Genomic DNA, 18,970 nt, shown 5'->3' on the forward strand with positions numbered 1-18,970 from the left:
AGCCTGTTACGTTTCACTTCCTCAGCTTCTCACTGGGGCTTGGGACAAAGGTTAGAATCTCAAATTAAACTTGTTCTCCTCCTGGGTATCCCAATCTGGTGGCAGTTAGACCAGCACATACCCACACCAGAGACCTAAGTAACCACCTTTGTGCCTCCCTCTTGGAAGATCATGAGCCACTGAGGGCAGGCCCAGGGAAATGTTCACTGAATGTTTGTTTATTGAATAAAGAATACAGCAAAAGTAGCCCACACCAGTCCTGGGAGCTTTCTCATGGGACGTAGCCCCGTGGGAAGAAAGCACTGTCCATACGGATTTGGATCCGTTGAAAACCAGGTTTAAGGCATCTGACTGGTCCAGTGGGCCTTCCGTACCTGTGGGTTTCATATCCATAGATTCAACCAAACACAGATCAAGAATGTTCCAGATGAAAAAAATGATAGCAAGCTGCAATTAAGTAGTCAGAGCAATCAAAGGCTAAGAGTGAGCAGAAACTGCTATTCATATAGCATTTACATTGTAGTAGGTATTATAGGTAATCTAGAGATATTGGCATGAGAGGAGAGGATGTGGTTTTGATCTCTGTGTGTGTAGTGGGCGGTGGGAGATGGGGAAGTATGTACGTCTGTGTCCAGGAACGAATCCCCCACAGATACCAGATACTGAGGGCTGACCGCACCGGTCTCTGCACCAGGACTGACATTCAGATGAGCTGGTTATCTGTGAAATTCTTCTTCCTGGTTTGCTTCTCTCCAGGTCTGGACAGGGCCGAGGAAGGAAAGTGGTGAGCTCCTGGGTGGGTGACGCCGCCACTTCCTCCAAGGCAGTATTTTCACGGAATGGCCCTGGCTGCCGGCTCCTTCCCTTCTCCGCCAAGCAGCTGCTGTGTTGTCCCGGCTCATATCAGAGGGATGGGGTAGGAGGCACAAGCAGCCAGGCCGCACATGTTCTTCCCGCGCTCGATGAGGAAGTACCTGGGCAGAGAGAGGGAGCTGAGGCCTGGCTGCTGACTCACACCACAGACCTTTCTGGTATGCTTTGCCGCTCACCGAGGACAAACTCTGGGGATGGTGTGCTCTGAAGTCATTTATTAGACAGTAATGCTGGGGCTTTCCACCAGGAACAGACTGCCCTGAAGGCAGATAGATGAACTCTCTTATTTTACCCATCCCCCACTTCTCTCCAGGTGCACCCCAAGTCTTTGTTAAAAGAGATGATAATTAAGACTCTTCTTTTTAGAGAGGAGACACAAGATGAAAATCTTGTCAGGATGTACACCACATTCCCCTGGTTCCAGCCCCTTTCTCCTCAAAGGAAGTGCTATCAGGGATCAGTGAACAATTTACCATCTTGATTTCTTAGACATAGATCCTCCCAGAGGTTGGCTTAGTCCCAACAGGGACCGTATATGAACGGTTTTTAAAGCAGTGACGATAGATGTCAATGAGCCAAAGGCACTCCTGTTCTCAGTGCAGAATCATTAAAACCTGACGTTCAGGACTGGGGAGAGGTTGCTAAGAGGGACCTTTAAGGATGCGGAGGTTACAATTGGAGGTTCTCTCGCCCTGCTGGAAGCCCCTTAGCAGTTGTACTTTTAAGGTAAGAGAGCTGTCCTCCAGGGCCTCAGACTTGAGTCCCACACCCCAAGGCATATGGGACCTGGAAGTTACTTACCCATTCATGCCCCAGTAGGAACCCCAAGAGTTTTTCACAATCCAATAGGGCACCCCATTTTCTTCTCCGTACCCAACAGCCAGCACTGCATGGTTGACTTTATCTGGTGTTTTGTGGCAGGAGGTACTGGGAAAAAAAAATCATAATGGGTGACTGGGGAAGGGGCTGCAGGGTGAGATGAATGCGTTTTGGAGAAACAGGAAGGACGAGATCATGAGAGTGTTCCCAGCCCAGCTGACACACTGGACTCGCATCCTGAAGGTTTGGGGGAACATCAGAGTGTTTTAAAGTCAGTGTGGTATGAGGAATGTTTCCGACTGACTCTGGTTGCTAGTGGAGGGTGGACTGGTGGTGGGCGTTGACATGGAGAAACCAGGAGAGGATGACGGTGGTCAACAGCAGAGACATGGGGAGGAGGAGCTATGTGAGGGAAACAGTGTCTGTGGACCTTGTTGGGAAGGATGAGGGGAAGGGAGACTTCCAACATAGCTCTGGTCTTTCACTTGGGCAGCAGCATGCTGGGACCTGGGAAAGGAAGGCCTGGGGCTGGAGGAAGGGTCAGGTAGGATTTGGGGTGAGGAGTCATGGTTTCCATCTTACAGAGAAGGAGAAAGATGGTCAAAAAGAGACATGACAGACCAAAGCCACATGACTCATCAGGGGTAGGGCCAAATTTTGAGCGCAAGACTCCTGTCTTCCTCAACATAAGTGATGCCTCCAGTTAAGAAACCCCAGGTTCCAAATTTGAAGACAGGCAGTAGAGAAGAGCAAGTAGCTGCTTTCAAACACAAGTACCCTTTGCTAAAGGAGTCACCATAGAGTTCTTTAGAAAAATCAAGCTCCTTGGCACTTGTCTTTTCCTTACTTTTCACTAGTGCCCCCTTCATGGTCTCCATCTTCTTGTCATCCCTGAAGTACTGATGCTCCCCAGGGCTTTGTCCTCAGTTCGCTCTCTTCCCTCTTCTCACGGACAGACTCTTTTCCTTTAACTCCATGACCAAATAAATGCTTTTCCAGAACTTCCAAGTTCTCATCTGTCAACGTGGTTTCTGCCTATAGTTCTAAGGTCCTCAGTGACATCTCAACCGGGGCGGCCCATGGTTGATGGTGGTTGTGTGCCGTTAACTCTGTGGTAAATCCATCAGCAAATGGTTCTTGTGTTTGAGAGTAGCTCCTTTCTCTTCCCTATTTTATGTCTTCAAATTTGGCATCTGGGTTTTCTTAACTGGAGGCAACTCTTCTGTTGAGGAAGACAGAGTCTTGGGCTCAAATTTTGGCCCTACCCCTGATAAGTCATGTGGCTTTAGTTGGCCATGTCTCTTCTGACCATCTTTCTCCTCCTCTATAAGATGGAAACAATGACTCCTGACCCCCAGGACTGAGGGAATGTATAAAAGTGTCCATTACATGGTTGTTGTTGTTGAGTGCCATCGAGTCAAGTCCAACTCATAGTGACCGTGTATAATGGAGTAGCTGGTGAGCTTGACCCATCGACCTTATGGTTCAAATTGACCTTGCAGTCCAGCGCATTAACATCCAGCATTAATGTCCAGCGCTACCCAGGACTTCCCATTACATGGTAGGTGTGAAGACATGGTGTGACCATCAGTGTGAGTAGAGCTGGAGTCCCTTGCCCTAGCAGGAAGCTTCCCAGTCATTCTCCCTGCGGCTCCTGGGGTCTGGGCTCCTCACCTGGAGTAGATGCCCTTGTGGTAACTCATGAAATCTTCTGTCACCTCGAAGGCAAAGCTCACAGGGTTGTATAGGGCCACAGCTTCCACCATCGCCTCTTCATCATTCTGTGGACAGACAGACAGACTGGTGGATGGACACGCACAGCCTCTGTCATATCTTCACCCCACTTTCAAGATATGGCTCTTTGTCCCAAGGTGGGAGTTAGAGACCCAAAGCAATGGAGGTGGTTGTCCATCATGAAGCAAGGAGAGATGATGGGTGAGGCCCAATAGTAGCCACTAGGAGGCAAGCTGGTCCTCCTCTGCTGCAGGGCTTTGGCCTTGGGAGCTGGGCACTGGTGAGGGAGGCCCCACCCTCTTGTGCTTGGAGGGTCCTATTTACCATATAAGTCCCTCTTCCCTGACCAAACTGCTCTCTGTAACATCTCTCCCCTGGCTAGGCTGGTGTTATTTGTGCATCTGCCTTTCCCTTCTCTCACTGGTTGGTGCTGTGGGCTAATGCATCAGACTGCAAAGTCCTTTGCGTCAGTGGTTCAAGCTCACCAGCTGTTTCTTGGAAACCCTATACAGGGTCACTGTGGGTCGGAATCGACTCAACGGCACTTAACAACAACAACTCTGGTTCTTAGAAGGCCTGCACTCTTTGGCTCAGGGACTGTGGAGGGCAGTGTAGACCCACACATTCACTCACTTACAGGCATTCACTGGGATCCTCTTATGGGCCAGGTGCTCAGAAGGATCAGAGCTTGAACTCCCCAACTCCTACTTCCAGGAGTCCCTGTTCCCAGCAAGTTGCTCTACAGAGTTATTTTGGGAGAACAGGAAGACTATAAGTATATGAATAAATAAGACCAGAGTGTGGTAGAAACAAGAGAAAACGCAGTGCTATAGATTAAATTGTGTCCCTACCAAAATGTATGTTAGAAGCTTAACCCCAATACTTATTCTTGGAGTCCTGTTGCAGTGCTGACGGTTAATATACTGGACTGCAAAGTCGGTTAGATCCTCAAGGTCAGCAGTTCAAGTTCACCAGTTGCTCCTCGGAAACCCTATACAGGGTTTGCTATGAGTCTGAATAGACTCGACGGCACTTAACAACAACGTATCTATGCCTATACATATGGAGTCCTGGTGAGGCACTATAGGATAAGCTCTGGACTGCAATGTCAGCAGTTCAAACTCACCACCGGCTCCTCAGAAGCCCTATACAATAGGGTCGCTATGAGTTGGTACCAACTCGATGGCATGTAACAACAACACACCACCTACGGATGAAGTCCTGTTTGTTATGACAATCAGATCAGACCTGAGTAGGGTGGGTTCGAAATCTAATCATTTGTGAGTTATAAAAAGTGCACATTAGACACACACACACACACACACACAAGGGATGACAGAGGCTATGTGAGGATTGTTTACAAGCCAAGGCACTCCAAGGAACACCCAGAGCTACCTACGAGGAAGGAATCAACACAGCCAAGATCCTGATTTGGACTTGTAGCCTCCAGAACGCACTGTGGCATCTGTGTTACGACAACACTAGGAAATGAAGACACCCAGCCAAGGATGATGTGCCTTCCCAGTAGCATCTGTCCTTTCAGCTGGGGAAGACATGTAGGAGGAAATCCCGGGGGCTTCCTGGAGGCTGCAGCTGTGGGATCGGCCGCAATATCAAGGAGAGAGAGCAGTTCTTATCTACCTTGGCTGTGGCTGCATGTTAAACTAGCCAGGAGACTTTAAAAAGTCTGATGCCCAGGCTGCACCTCAGACCAATTACAGGGTGGGCCCAGGCAGTAGTGCTTTCCAAATCTTCCCAGGGAAGCCAGTGCCCTGGCTAGTGCCCCTGAAGAGCTGAAATGAGGCTGGAGTGTCCGAGCTGAGGTGAGAGTTCTGCTGAAAGCAAGGGACGTGCTGGAGGGTACGGTGAAGCCACCCTCACCACCACCCACTCTCATTGAGTGTGTTCCAACTGAAGCTGTGAATCTGTATGGGTGCAGAAAGCCGCCTCTTGTTCCTGTACAGGGGCTGGTGAATTCCAACTGCTGACCTTGGGGTTAGTAGCCCAACACAGGGCTTCTTATGGGAAACCAGGCCTCTCCAATCCTAGTTCCCTGGAAGCGTGGACAGAGACCCAGAGGAGAACAGCTGACTGCAAGCAAGAGACTCAGAAAGACTCCGTGAGGCCCAGAGGGGTCAGGTCAGCTCGGAGACAAGGAAGGCCTGTCCACCAAGAGGGTACACGCTGCTGTTATGTCCAGCACCATTCTCACAGCTATCCTGGGGCTCTGGCTGAGTCCTCAGCCTGACCAAAGAGGGCTGAGTGTCAGCACTGCCTGCTCTCTGGGGCCTTACAGATATCACCCATAAGGCCAAAGGGCTACCCTGATGTACCTCTCAGAGCAGACCAGCCCTTGGTGGGTGGGTCTGAAAGAAAACTATTTCCTAAAGATAAATCCGTGGTTGTCAGTTGTTGTTAAGTGTCGTCAAGTTGTTTCTGACTCATAGTGACCCTGTATAGGGTTTCCGAGGAGCAGATGGTGGGTTTGAAGAGCTGACCTTACTGTTCAAACCGACCTTGTGGTCCAGTGTTTATCTTACTGTGCCACACCAGGGGTAAGATGCCCTGGCTCAGGAATGACATGGCCTCAGTCTAAATCCCAGCTTTCACTTCCTAGCTCTGTGACCTTAGACTAGTGACGTAACCACTCAGAGCCTCTATTTCCTTATTAGAAAATGATGGTAATAATGACACTTAAAGGGACAGTTTGAATCTAGAGAAGATAAAGCATGTTATGTGGATGGACTGTTGTTAAGTGCCATCGAGTTGGTTCCGACTCATAGTGACCCAGTATAGGATTTCTGACACTTCAAGTATTTGCTGGAGCAGAAAGCCTCATCTTTTTCCCTGGAGCAGTTGGTGGCTTTGAACTGTGGACCATGTGGTTTGCAGTCCAGTGCTTATTGTATGGAGCCACCATACTCCCGAGTGGTTGGCATAGCACTTGTAAACACTCCATGAATGTATTGTTGTTCGGTGCCATGAGTTGCTTCTGATTCAGAGCAACTCTACGTAGAACAGAATAAAACACCTCCTGGGTCTTGCTTTCGCCACTACTGTTGAGAGTTTGGCATGTGCATCAATTAAATGGTAGATATGGAGTCCTGGTGTGGCGCTGTGGATCAGCACTGGATTGTGAACCATAAGTTTGGCGGTTCAAACTCACCAGCCGCTTCTTGGAAACCCTATTACAGGGTCGCTGAGTCAGAAGCGACTCAATGGCACTCAATAATAATGGAGTCCTCGTGTGGCACTGCAGGATAAGCACTGGACTGTGAACCGCAAGGCCAATGGTCTAAACTCACCATCCAACTTCTTGGAAGCCCTAAGAGTCAGAGCTAGCAGTCACATGCTTAACTGTTGGGCCAACCAGGAATTCCATAGAGTTGGGTCATAGAATGAGGCAGAGAGCAGAGAGTATAACTCGGCTAAGCTAAGGAGTACCTGTTGTTGTTGTAGTGAAGTGCTGTGGAGTTGGTTCTGATTCATAGTGACCCTGCACAGGGTTTCCAAGGAGTAGCTAGTGAGTTTGAACCACCAACCTTGTGGTTCAAACCAACCTTGCAGTCCAGCGCTTTATCCCACAACACCACACAAGGATGTAGCTTGATACAAACCTGGACTGTGTGAAGCCATTCAGATTTGGGGACTGTTTGTTAGTGCAGCACTCACACTCTTAGCGTCTCATCCACATCTTTGCACTTACATGCTGAAGGTATGCACATGGGATGGGGATTAATACTTGTATGTTATTGTCATGAAAACAGAAACACAAGAACAGAGTCTGGCACAGCCCTGGGGTTAGAGCATCTGGCTGCAGTCTTATGTGCTTTCCCTCCCATCATCTACTGCGCTGTCCTCCTGGTACTGATACTCAGTGAGAATCAGAACCTTTTAAATGAAAGGGTTGTGCTGCCTGACCCATTGGCCATCTGATTGCTGAGGGGACTAGACTCCTTATCAAAACACATTCCCCATTCAAGAGCAGACATTGGTACTCACGAGTGTGATGTTGGCCACATCCTTGACAAAAGCGATGGCCTTCTCGGGCTGGAACTTGCAGATACCATCCTGTTCAGGTAGCAAAGGACGTGGAGTACAGGTTAGGGTTATTTGGCCTAAGCCGAGGCTTCAGGCCTGCTCATGCTGCCTGCTAACATTGACTGAGCAAAGACTACAGGTACCAGGCGCAGACGGGGTTACGGGGTCACTTAGGAGAGACTTGGAAGCATTCTTGTCTTCGAGGAACTCACAGCCTAGTGGCAGGAGATAGTCATGCTGTTGGCTTTGACGGAAGCATGCGGAACACTCATTGAGGATGTAGGAAGGGCTTAAGCCAGCAGGAAATATGCTGAGAAATGGAGGCTGGGTAAGAACAGGGAAGACGGAGGGGGATTCTTATTGCTGGCAAGAGGTAAGCACAGACATAGGGACACAGGGAGGGACATGGAAGCCCTTCTGGGACTGGAACAAGGAGAAGACTGAGGATGACAAGTCTTAGGACCTTCTAGAGGCAGGACCTGGCGTTAGGGAACCCGCAGGTGGTTCTGCTGGCGCATAGGTTTATCAGGGGCAGAAACAGGCAGAAAAGACTGGGAAGACTGTTTTGGGTGAGGTTGGGAAGGGCAGGCTAAAGAGTTTGATCTTTAACTTGTAGGCCTTGTGGATCCTGTGAAGAGATCAGAATAGGGCAGGGGTGTGGTCAGAACTGGACTTGAGAGGCTACTTGGGAGCCCCTATGTGGAGGGTTCCCTGAAGTGATCTTGGATGAAGGAAGGCAGGATGTGAGTGGGGTCAGGGGTACAAGATGGACCAACGGAGTAGACAAGCAGGTACGGGGCTTGGGAGACTGTCAGCAGGACAAGAGGCTGACCACACGGACACACTGTGGTGTCCAGCAGGACAGGAAGAAGCCAGAAGACAACAGAGCAGCATATCTGTGTGGGGGGAAGCGCATCTCAGGAAGGAGGGAGTGGCGCCACAGAAGGGGAAGCTTTGTAGGCCAAGATGGAGTCAAAGCTGCTCAGAATTACCCGGCCTTGGTAGGGGTAGCTGTCTTCACCCATGATGCCCTTGTTGTATAGGATGTACTCGAAGGCCTGGCTGGGGAGGCCCCTGCAAGAAGCACACACAGATGAGCCCTGATGTAGGTGGTCAGGACTGAGCTCGTTAGCGGTTTGCCTGGGTGGGACTGGAGGCCTTGGGTGAGGAGGGGTGGAGGGCAGTACCATTTGTCTGGCCTTGGGATAAAGCTCTGCAAACGCAGATAAGATTACTATAATCCAAAGACCAGCTCACCTTTATTACCACTGGGCACCCAGTAGGGACAAGTGCTCTGCAAATCCTATTGCTGGATCCCCCAGATCAGTCTGTTGTTTCCATCTTACAAATGGGTAGACTGAGGCTCAAAGAGACTGAACAGCTTGCCCAGGGCCACATTAAAAACCGTTGCCACTAACCCAATTCCAACTCATTGGGACCCCATGTGTGTAGAACTCTATAGGATTTTTCAGAGGCTGGTTTGTCAGAAGTAGATCTCCAAGTTTTTCTGCTGCGCTGCCTCTGGGTGGACTTGAACCTCCAACCCTTTGGCTAGCAGCTGAGTGTGTTACAATACCCCTGCCCCCTTGTATTCTTGGTTGTTTTCCTTTTTCATAGTAATTGTTGCCGCCTCATCTATTATATACTTACAATCTCTCTTGCTCAGCTAGATTGTCATGTCTGTGTTCTGTTGATTGCTGAATCCCTAATCCCCAATGCTCAGTCATATTTGTGGAATGAATGGATAAAAAAACTAGCATCCTGGACCGAAGCAAACAGACTATTTTGAAAAGTGCTTCAGAACTTCCTTGTTAGACTCTGGTTACGAGAGGTGTTTATAAGAGAGCAAACCAATGAGAGTTGCAACCTCTGGTGAGGATGGGTCATCCTTGAGTCCCGAGGTCTAGGTCAGGGCTCGCTACATGTTTACTGCTGGTGAGAGCAGGAAGCAGGGTTAAGAGGACTTCCTAGAATTCAGCTATAGGAGGAAGAAGACCGGCAGAGCTGAGGCCTGGGAAGAGGGATGGACCACAAGTAGACAGAGGGGTGAAGAATGGGCGCTTGCTCCAGGGGGACATGAAAGGCCTGGATTTATACAGATTATTTGCCAGGAAAGCCAACCGATGCTAATAGAGGTGTCTCAGAGTACAGCATGTGTGGAGAAAAAGGTGAGGGCTAGAGACACTAGGAACATGTGGAAATTCCTAACAACCTATTTAAACAATAGGCAGGTCCAGTAGAGACAGGCATGAACACTGCACCACATTTATAGACAAGTTCCTTCATGGCCTTTCTAGCTGGGGAAGCTTAGAGCAGTTGAGGACCTGTATATAGGCCCCCAGACATCTCTGTGTGGATCTAGGTTTGGGGAGTTGATGTGTTTGTTCTCTGCCCAGAGGCCTTGGTGGCGTGTGAAGCTGACTGTGCCATGGAATGAGAGGCAGGTGACACCTTGGAAACAGGATGGAATTAGAAACCAGATAGGTCTGGGCTCAGATCTCAGCTTGGCCCCATCTGGCTGTGGGGCCCTGGGCATGTGAGGTGACTTCCTCTATACAGTGGGATAAAGTTTCCACTATCTAGGCCAACGAGCAAGGTAATGTCTGTCAGCGTCTGGCACATACTTGACAAAGGAATGACACGGTTCCTTTCTTTCTCAGGAAACCAAAGTGCAACTAGAAGTAACCATCTGGTAAAGAGAAGGGGTCTGGGGCCCTCCTGCTCAGGGACATACCCTTGGCAGCCATGATTGTTGAAGTCCTTGGCGCAGTCTACCAGCTGCTGTTCTGCCTATAGGAAGGAACACAACCCAATGAGCAGGAGGCTGGGAAGGTGTCAGATGTTACACAAGGTGCTGATCCACACCTTTGGTGAAATCAATGCCATGTTAAGATGACCCAATTATGTCCTGAAGCATCAGACCCAGCCAGCACGTGTTGGGAGGGGCTTCGTAACTACCTGGTGGTCAGCAGGCGGGTGAGAGTGATAAGTGGACTTGCAGGTGTGAATTGTATGGGATTCTGAGGAAGAGGATTTCTCAGGCCTCCTGTAGTGCCTTGGGGGCAAAATGGTAGGGAACGCGAGACTTCTTACCAGAGAGAGCAGCTTTCCGCTGGCTATGGCGATAGCAGATTCCAGGGCCCCTGTGGTAGAGAAAGTCCAGCAACTGCCGCAACCTCCCTAGAAAACGGGGGGTCAGGCAGTCAGTAGCTGGGACACAGGGTACAGCCCTTTCCTCTGACTCCCTCCACTGACCCTTTGAGAACCCCCAAGGTCCCAGATGTCTTTCCGGTTGACAAAGCCCTGCTCCAGACTGGCCCACTCTGGCTCTTATAGGCCCGAGAGGCTGGTGTCCTTCTCCCACGTTTCAGTAACTGAGGTAACTGAGGCTTCATGGGAGCAGGAGCAGTCGCTAGTGCTGATGGACCCCCAACCCTTCTCTTTTGTCAACCAACCCCTACCATCTTGGGAGGCCTGGAGCCCCTCCCAAGCTCCACTGATGGTCTTCTAACGCACCTTCTCCTTCTGAATCGGTTTTCTGGCTTCTCTTCTCCCCAGCAGTTCCCAGCCAAAGGATTCACCAAAGTGCTGTCTATAGAACCCCACCATCCCCATCTTATTTCTACCCATGGTTCTATTGGTTAAACTCAAAACTCCCTCAACCTCCAGCCTCAGCCCTGACCTCCGCACAGACCCATTGAACTGATTCCACACGGACTCCACCAGGTGCCTCAGACACCTCAGACCACACCAGTCCTGCCTCATCTATCCATCTCACCATCCTCCACCACAGTTACACAGCCTCCTGACCTGGGGTACCTCCAAGACAATACCGATTGGAACCCTGACTTCCTGGTCTAAATCACAGCTCTGCCACACATCAGCTGTGTGACCAGGCCTCTCTAAACCCCAGCTTCATCATTTGTAGAATGGAATGACAATAGAAAGCAGTTAGGAGAGCTAGCTAAGTTCATGCCTGCCAAACAGTTAGCCCAGAGAGTCCAATGATGTTAGTTACGTTGCTATTGTTAATTTCCTCTTAGGCCTCCAACCTCAAAAATCACCTCTTTCTCTTTTTTCTCCCCTCACTGGCTCAATTCTCCACATTCTTCCTCTTAAAGTTCCCCTCCCCCTGTCCATTTCATTTAAATATTCAATTCACTGTTCTCGGTTCATTTCCCTTCATCCTAGGCTTCCTTCATCCTAGCCCGCTGAGGAAGACCCTGGTCTGAAGTTCTCCAAAACTGTCAAAGACAGAGGTGTGGCCACATACTATGCAAGGAGGCAGAGCAGGGTGGAGCGTTGGGACGAGAGAAGACACTTGGTTTTTATTGTTTCAAATCTACAGTCTTGTTTCAGTTTTTAAAAATGGGGATCAAATATGGAAATTGGTCACATTTATTTAACCTAAACAGGCAGTCTAGGGTGAAGTTAAATGGATTATTTTCTGACCCGTTTGGGATGAGGTTAAAATAGTTTACAAACTGAATCCCTTCTGTCACTTGTTTACCTTGGATCTTGGCCAAAGCCACTTTCTCTCTCAGTTTCCTCTTCTGTGAAGTGGTGGTTGATGGGTGCTGTTAATGTGCCGTGGAGTCGGTTCCGACTCTTAGCAATCCTGTACAGGGTTTCATAGACTGTAAATCTTTACGGGAGCAGAAAGCCTCATCTTTCTCCCACGGAACTGTTGGTAGTGTCGAACTGCTGAACTTGAGAACAACAGACCCCACCTCCGTCACTACCATCTGTAATCATGATGACCACAGTGACCACAGTCAGATAAGATACACCTAGGAGATTAGCCATCTCATCGCCACCCTCTTAGCCCATGTCCTGTCAGATGATGGCCCAGGAGTACTTAATATGAATGAGGACTTGGGAAATTCCTGGCAGGCCTCCCCTGCCCATCCACCCAAGAGTGACCAGCTTAAGTGTCCACACTTCCTGTTGGTTGCCTTCAATTGCCACATGATTCTCAGGTGGCCCCAAAAAACGAAAACAAAAACAAAAAAAAACTGACTTCTTTCCACCAACATTTACTCCTGAGAGGACAGAGCCGTTTTGGCTTCAGGGTTTTAAAGTTCAGAAAACTTGGCCAGCTCTGTGAGCCTGGAGGGTTTGAAGCTGTGCCTCATGACTTCTAGGAAAGAGAAAGAAAGTTTCTCACAGAGAATTTCAGTGAAAGGCAAGCGTTTCCAGGAGGGAAAAGTTAGCTGTATATTTTCTGGAACCGGGAGGTCAGCATCTTTCTGAAGAAGGTCATCATATCTCACTTCCAAGGGAAGGACCACAGCAGGCAGAGGGGACAGCTGGGAGTTTAGGACAGTTCAGACTCTCCTAAACTTCCTGGAACTCCCCAAACAAGCGGCAGAGTCCTCAGCTCTCCGAGTGAGTGGAGAGGTTCTGCCATCCACGTGCCAAATCCACTGTACCCTGCAGCGGGAGCGCTTCCCTGGAGGACTTGGTGCCCTGACCAGTGGATGGAGGAGACGAAGAGATTGCAGGGATGGCGCCTTGGTCTCCAGTCTCTGAAGGGTGTAGGGCAGATAATGTTTTGGCTGACCGTGTCGGGCAGACCACCAGTGGGAAAAACTGGGGGTGGTGGGATGACCTGTAGACCACCATAAAGAAGAGCTTTTCATCCTCTGGAGCAGCCCAAAGAAGTAATGACTTCTGTGGTCTCTCAGAATAATGCCCGGGATGAGGAGGAAACTAGAGTCAGGGATATGCTTCAGATGGTTGCGTGACTCTTTGGAGTGTTTCTTTGTGATGTTTTGTCTGAGAATGCGACTATGTTTCTAGAAAGGGTGCAAGTGAGCATGAATACCTGATTTTTCACTGATGTAACAAAGTGTCCTTTTTTCCTCCAGTCCACAGACGGTGGGTAGGGGCCAGTGCCTCGGAGGTAGTTACCTTTGGTGGCTGAACAATTCTGAAATATCCAAATATGTCTTTTCAGGGAGAAAACCCACAGACAAACAAGCAAAACTTTTTGTTGTTGTTGTTGTTAACACAAAAACAACAATACAATGGAATGGAATCACCAATCAACAACAATAAAAAATAAATGATAAAAATCAAGTAAAAATTAACAAGAATCACCATGAAAGAGCATGAGTGTCAGAACTCTTTCTCCTCCCTCATCATCTTCTGGTCCCAGATGCAGAATGATCTGCCTGCCCCCTTGGGAGTCCAGATCAGGGAAGTTAGGAGCCAGATTCACAAAGAAAAATGTGGATGCCCAGTGTCTTAGTTACCTAGTGCTGCGTGTTATGAACTGACCTGTGTCCCCACAACATATGTGCTATAAACCCTAACCTCTATGTCTGTGGGGTTGTGTGTTCCTTTGATGCTGTAAGTTATTTTGCCAGTATTTTAAGTACCTGCAGGGTCATCCAAGTTTCAGTGGAGCTTCTAGACAAAGACAGACTAGGAAGGAGAGTCTGTCTCCTGAAAACCATATAAATAGCAGAACATTGGTAGATGTAGTACCAAAAGATGAAAACATCGACAATAGCAGCAGAACATCGTCAGATATAAGGCCGGAAGCTGAGCGCTACAGGTTGGAGGACACTCAAAATCCCAACATGGAAAGAGCTGCCTCCTCAAAGTAGAGTTGACCATAATGACGTGAATGGACTTATAAAGCTTTTGTTGATGGGGAATCCTGGGAATCATTGTGGGGTAAAGCACTGGACTGCAAGGTCGGTTTGAACCACAAAGTCTGTTGTTCAAACTCACCAGCTGCTTCTTGTGAACCCTATACAGGGTCGCCGTGAGTTGGAAATAAGTTGACAGCACTTAACACCAACAACATACACTGGTGTAGCAGAACTCAAAATAGGAAGCAACAGCTGCAAACACCCATAATATCAGGATGTGGAATGTACAAAGTATAAACCTAGGAAAATTGGAAGTTGTCATAAATGAAATCGAATGTATAAAGATGGATTTCATAGAAATTAGTGAGCTTAAATGGCCTCATATTGGCCATGGTGAATCAGACAATCATATGGTTTCCTATGCCAGGAACAATAGTGGAAGAGGAATGGCGTTGAAGTTATTGTCATAAAAACATTTCAAGATCTGTCTGGAAGTACAATGCTGTTTGTGATAGGATAATATGCACATGTCTACAAGACTGGAGTCCTGGTGTGGCATTCGGGTTAATGTGCTGGACTGCAAGTTCCGTTTGAACAGCAAGGTTGGTGGTTCAAGCTCACCAGCTGCTCCTCAGAAACCTTATATAGGCTTGCTATGAGTCAGAACTGGACTCGACAACACTTAACAACAACAACAAACAAGGAAGACCAGTTAATACTACTATTATTCAAATTTGCACACCAACCACTAAAGCCAGGGGTAATGAAATTGAAGAATTGTAACAACTTCCTTAGGCTGAAACTGATCAAACATGCTACCATGCTGCATTGATACTTACTGGTGATTGGAATGTTGCTGTTGTTAAGTACCACGGAGTCGGTTCTGACTCATAGTGACCCTGCACAGGGTTTCCGAGGCTGCAAATCTTTATGGGAGCAGAAGGCCTCATCTTTCTCCCACAGAACAGCTGGTAGTTTCGAACTGCTGACCTTGAGGTTAGCAGCCCGATTTGTAACCACTACACTACTAGAGCTCCTTGGTGATTGGAATGAGAAGGTTAGAAATGAAGAGGAAGGATCAGTAGTTGGAAAATATGGTCTTGGTGATAGAAATGATGCTGGAGACTGTATAATAGAATTTTACAAGATCAGTGACTTATTTCTTACAAATGCCATTTTAAACAACATAAAAAGTGACTCTACACCTGGCCCTCACCAGATGGAAGACACAGGAATCAAATAAAGTACATCTGTGGGAAAAGACGGTGGAAAAGTTTAGTGGCATCGACCAAAACAAGGCCAGTGGCAGACTGAAACAGACCATCAATTTCTGGTATTTAAAATACTGCTGCCATAAATTCCAGCATCAAAGGACCACACAACACCACCGACAAAGAGGTTAGGATTTACAGCACATATGTTGTGGGGACACAGGTCAGTTCATAACACGCAGCACTAGGTAACTAAGACACTGGGCAGCTACGTTTTTCTTTGTGAATCTGGTTAGCCTAACTTCCCAGATCTGGACTCCCAAGGAGGCAGATCATTCAGCATCTGGGACCAGAGGATGGTGAGGGAGGAAAGGTAGAATTGTGACACCTGTGATCATTCTCCTTCTCCTTGGAGATTCAGAACTGACACAACCGCACTTAGCAACAACACCACTATGTCCCATATAATGTCTGGGATATGTTTATACTAAAATTTTAACTGAGGAATTCTGGTATGGTGCTGGAGAACACCACAAGTGCTGGTATTCTCACCAGTCATTCCTCGGAGACCCTATACAGGGTCACTATGAGTCGGAGACAACTGGATGGAACTTAACAACAACGTATTTTCTTTGGCAACAAAGAATAGGGGCCTGTGGGCCTGGACTGAGGAACTGCTGGCTTCCCAGCTGTCTCTGGAGATGAGATAGAATCCGGCTGGAGGCAGAGCAGGTTGCAAACTTATTTCAAAGGTTTTAGAGCAAACATTTAGGTTAGTCATAAACGCCAACACTTACCTGAGGCTCCGACCAAAGAATCTTTTGTTTGATTTCATCAAAGGTCATGTCTGAAAATTGGTTCAGGGCCACTGAAGAAAACAGAAACCCAAAGCATCACTCATAAGCACAGAGGGAACAATGAACCCCCCCACATTCAGCTGTGTGAACTTGGCTCTGTTAAATTTTTTTTTAAATTCATAAACTAACCCACCCATTAAAGCCCACTGCCACTGAGTCCATTGTGACTTATAGCGACCTGACAGAACACAGTACATCTGCTCTTTAGGGTTTCCAGGGCTGGAAATCTTTCAGGGAGCAGACTGTCTCATTTTCCTCCTGTGGAGTGGCTGGGGGGGTTTGAACAGCTAACCTTTCGGTCAATGCGCCACCAGACTCTCTTGCTCATATAGCTGTTGTTATTAAGTGCTGTTGAGTTGGTTCCGACCCATAGCGACCCTGTATAGGGTTTCCAAGGGGTGACGGGTGAGCTTGAACTGTCTACCTTGCAGTTTAAAACAAACCTGATAGTCCAGTGCATTAACCCACTGCGCCACACCAGCACTCTTGCTCATATAGTACGGTCCTGCACTTCCAGACTGATTTGGTAGTTTGTAACACGGTCGCTATGGGTTGGAACCGACTCAACAGCACTTCACAACAACAACAAACCCTTAATGTGCTTCAGCATCGTCTAGGGAGGGTTTAAGCAGTATAGGTACTCGAGCTGCACCCTAAAGGTGCGATGCAATCTGAGGGGTGCTGGGAGTTGGGTGCCCATGTGTTCAGAAGCCCTGATTGTGAGGACCAAGTACTTTCCTACCTCATCCCACACTCAGCCTTCATAAGAACCCAGGGAGAGGAGCATTATCATCTCCACTTCATAGCCAAGGAGAGCCCTGGTGGCACAAGGGTTAAGCACTTGGCTGCTAACTGAAAGGCTGGAGGTTGGAATCCATCAGCTGTTCCACAAGAGAAAAGACCTGACTATGTGCTGTTGTCAAATGCTGTTAAGTCGCTTTCTACTCATAGTGACTCTGTACTGGGTTTCAAAGGAGTGGCTGAAGAGCTTGAATCACCACCAACCTTGTGGTTAGTAGTCCAGTGCTGATCCTACAGTGTCATACCAAGACTCCTCTGTAGAGGCTATAGTCTAGAGTACAGGATGCTTCTAGTCTGTCCTATACGGTCACTAGGAATTGGAACTGACTGGTCGGCACACAGCCACAAAAACAACCAGGTCATAGGCAGTAGTGAACTTCAAACTCAGGTTTCTTCCCAGTTCAGGCTTGTTGCCTATATTATTACCAAGTTAGGAGGCACTGCCATCATTTCTAAGTCCTCAGCCAAAATCTTGATATATGTTATGTGTGTGCGTTTCTCACGAACGCAGATGTTCCCAGAGGCTGCCCGAGAACACAGCAATTCATTGGCAGAGTTCAGCATCTGGACTTAAATGGCAGGAACAGAGCAGGGACTTCTATACAGTTCTGTAACCCTTACAACCACTAGGAGGTCGATCAGCATTGACCTACATTGTTACACATGGGATAATAACACCCAGAGTTGAGTACCACCTCAGAGTCTGGGTCTCTGCCCCTTCTAACCTGAAGCCCCCAGTGCATCCCTGAGTCAGCAAGTGCTACTAATGCATCTCCTTCTGAACCTGAACTGCTCCCTCCACCCAAGGAACCGAGATGCCTGAACACAGGTGCCCCCCGGAAGTACTTTTGAATGTGTGGTTCCTAGCATTGTGGGCGTTGATCTTCCTCCAATTGTTGACAAATGTCTGCTGCTTTTTGTGGTATTCTTCTGTGCTGCTGTATTTCTTTTGGTGCTAAAACAGAACACATGAGCAGTCAGTCACACAAACAGGATGCAGCTCATGGAAGACGGCTTTTCTGTTTGTGAAGAGGAGGGATGGAGGTTTTCTTTCTGCCACGAGTCTCGGCCCATGACTGTGTGACCAGATTCTGGCTCTCTGATGTGAGAGGCAAAGCTGGCAGGTAGGTGTCTCCAGGACCCATGTGTGCTTGGAAGTCAGTTGATACTGTGAGGGGCCCAGGTGGAGAGATCTGCCAAGTGCCCAGGCCCTTTGTCAACTTTCTGACAAAAATCACTTTTCAAAAGTACAAGTATGAGTGTACTCCAACTGATTTGGCAATCAGCACACAAAGTGGTTTGAAAACAAAATAAGGAAATTAACTCCAAGATTTGAAAGGCTGCTGGGAAACTTTCACAAATATCATAGGAGGGGTTTGGGGAGACATGAACTGTATCTTTCTCGTATTTGACCAATTCCCCCGGGGAGCAAGGCAGAAAACCCCTTTCTCTACTGTCTCAAATCTGGTACAGTTTGAACAAATAACAGGAAATTTGTGAAACCTCAAAAAGAAGAAGTTGGATCTAACCTGCATCATCCAGGACTTAAAGTGAAACTTCTCTGCAAAAAAAAGAAAGAAAAAAAAAAAATTAGGTTGTGCATATCCCAGTAACAACGAATCTACAGGTAAGGAGAGCGACTTTAAACCTGACATTTGCATTTTGGGTAACTAAGCTAAATGTATTCTTATTGTTAAGTGCCGTCAAGTCAGTTCTGACTCATAGTGACCCTGTATAGGGTTTCCAATGAGCGGCTGGTGAATTTGAACTGCCGACCTTGCTGTTCAAACCAACCTTGTGGTCCAGTGCATTATCCCACAGGCCACACCAGCTAAATTTAGAGCACCAAAAACAGTTGTTTTAATGCAGAGTGCAAAAAAGGACTCATATTTTTTTCTTGTATAATCTCAATTAATTTTTAGAATCTATGGAGTTCTGGTGTGGCGCTGTGGGTTAATGCTTCAGACTGCAAAGCCGTTTGAACTGCAAGGTCGGTGGTTCAATCTCATCAGCTGCTCCTTGGAAACCCTAC

The 18,970-nt window shown here is 47.9% G+C and overlaps 1 protein-coding gene across 1 annotated transcript; it reads right to left on the reverse strand.

Moving 5' to 3' along the window:
- Positions 1-898: 898 nt before the first annotated feature.
- Positions 899-18,599, reverse strand: CTSH (cathepsin H). The gene is made up of 12 exons (XM_006870943.1): positions 18,587-18,599; positions 18,468-18,499; positions 17,785-17,893; positions 16,078-16,148; positions 13,295-13,399; positions 10,561-10,647; positions 10,202-10,257; positions 8,460-8,541; positions 7,429-7,497; positions 3,367-3,473; positions 1,675-1,800; positions 899-974 (listed from the first exon to the last, which is right to left on the reverse strand). The coding sequence occupies exons 1-12, from the start codon at positions 18,597-18,599 to the stop codon at positions 899-901; spliced, it is 933 nt and encodes a 310-aa protein (XP_006871005.1).
- Positions 18,600-18,970: the final 371 nt, after the last annotated feature.

This window comes from Chrysochloris asiatica, unplaced genomic scaffold, assembly GCF_000296735.1.
Source record: "Chrysochloris asiatica unplaced genomic scaffold, ChrAsi1.0 scaffold00156, whole genome shotgun sequence".
Lineage (NCBI taxonomy): Eukaryota > Metazoa > Chordata > Mammalia > Afrosoricida > Chrysochloridae > Chrysochloris > Chrysochloris asiatica.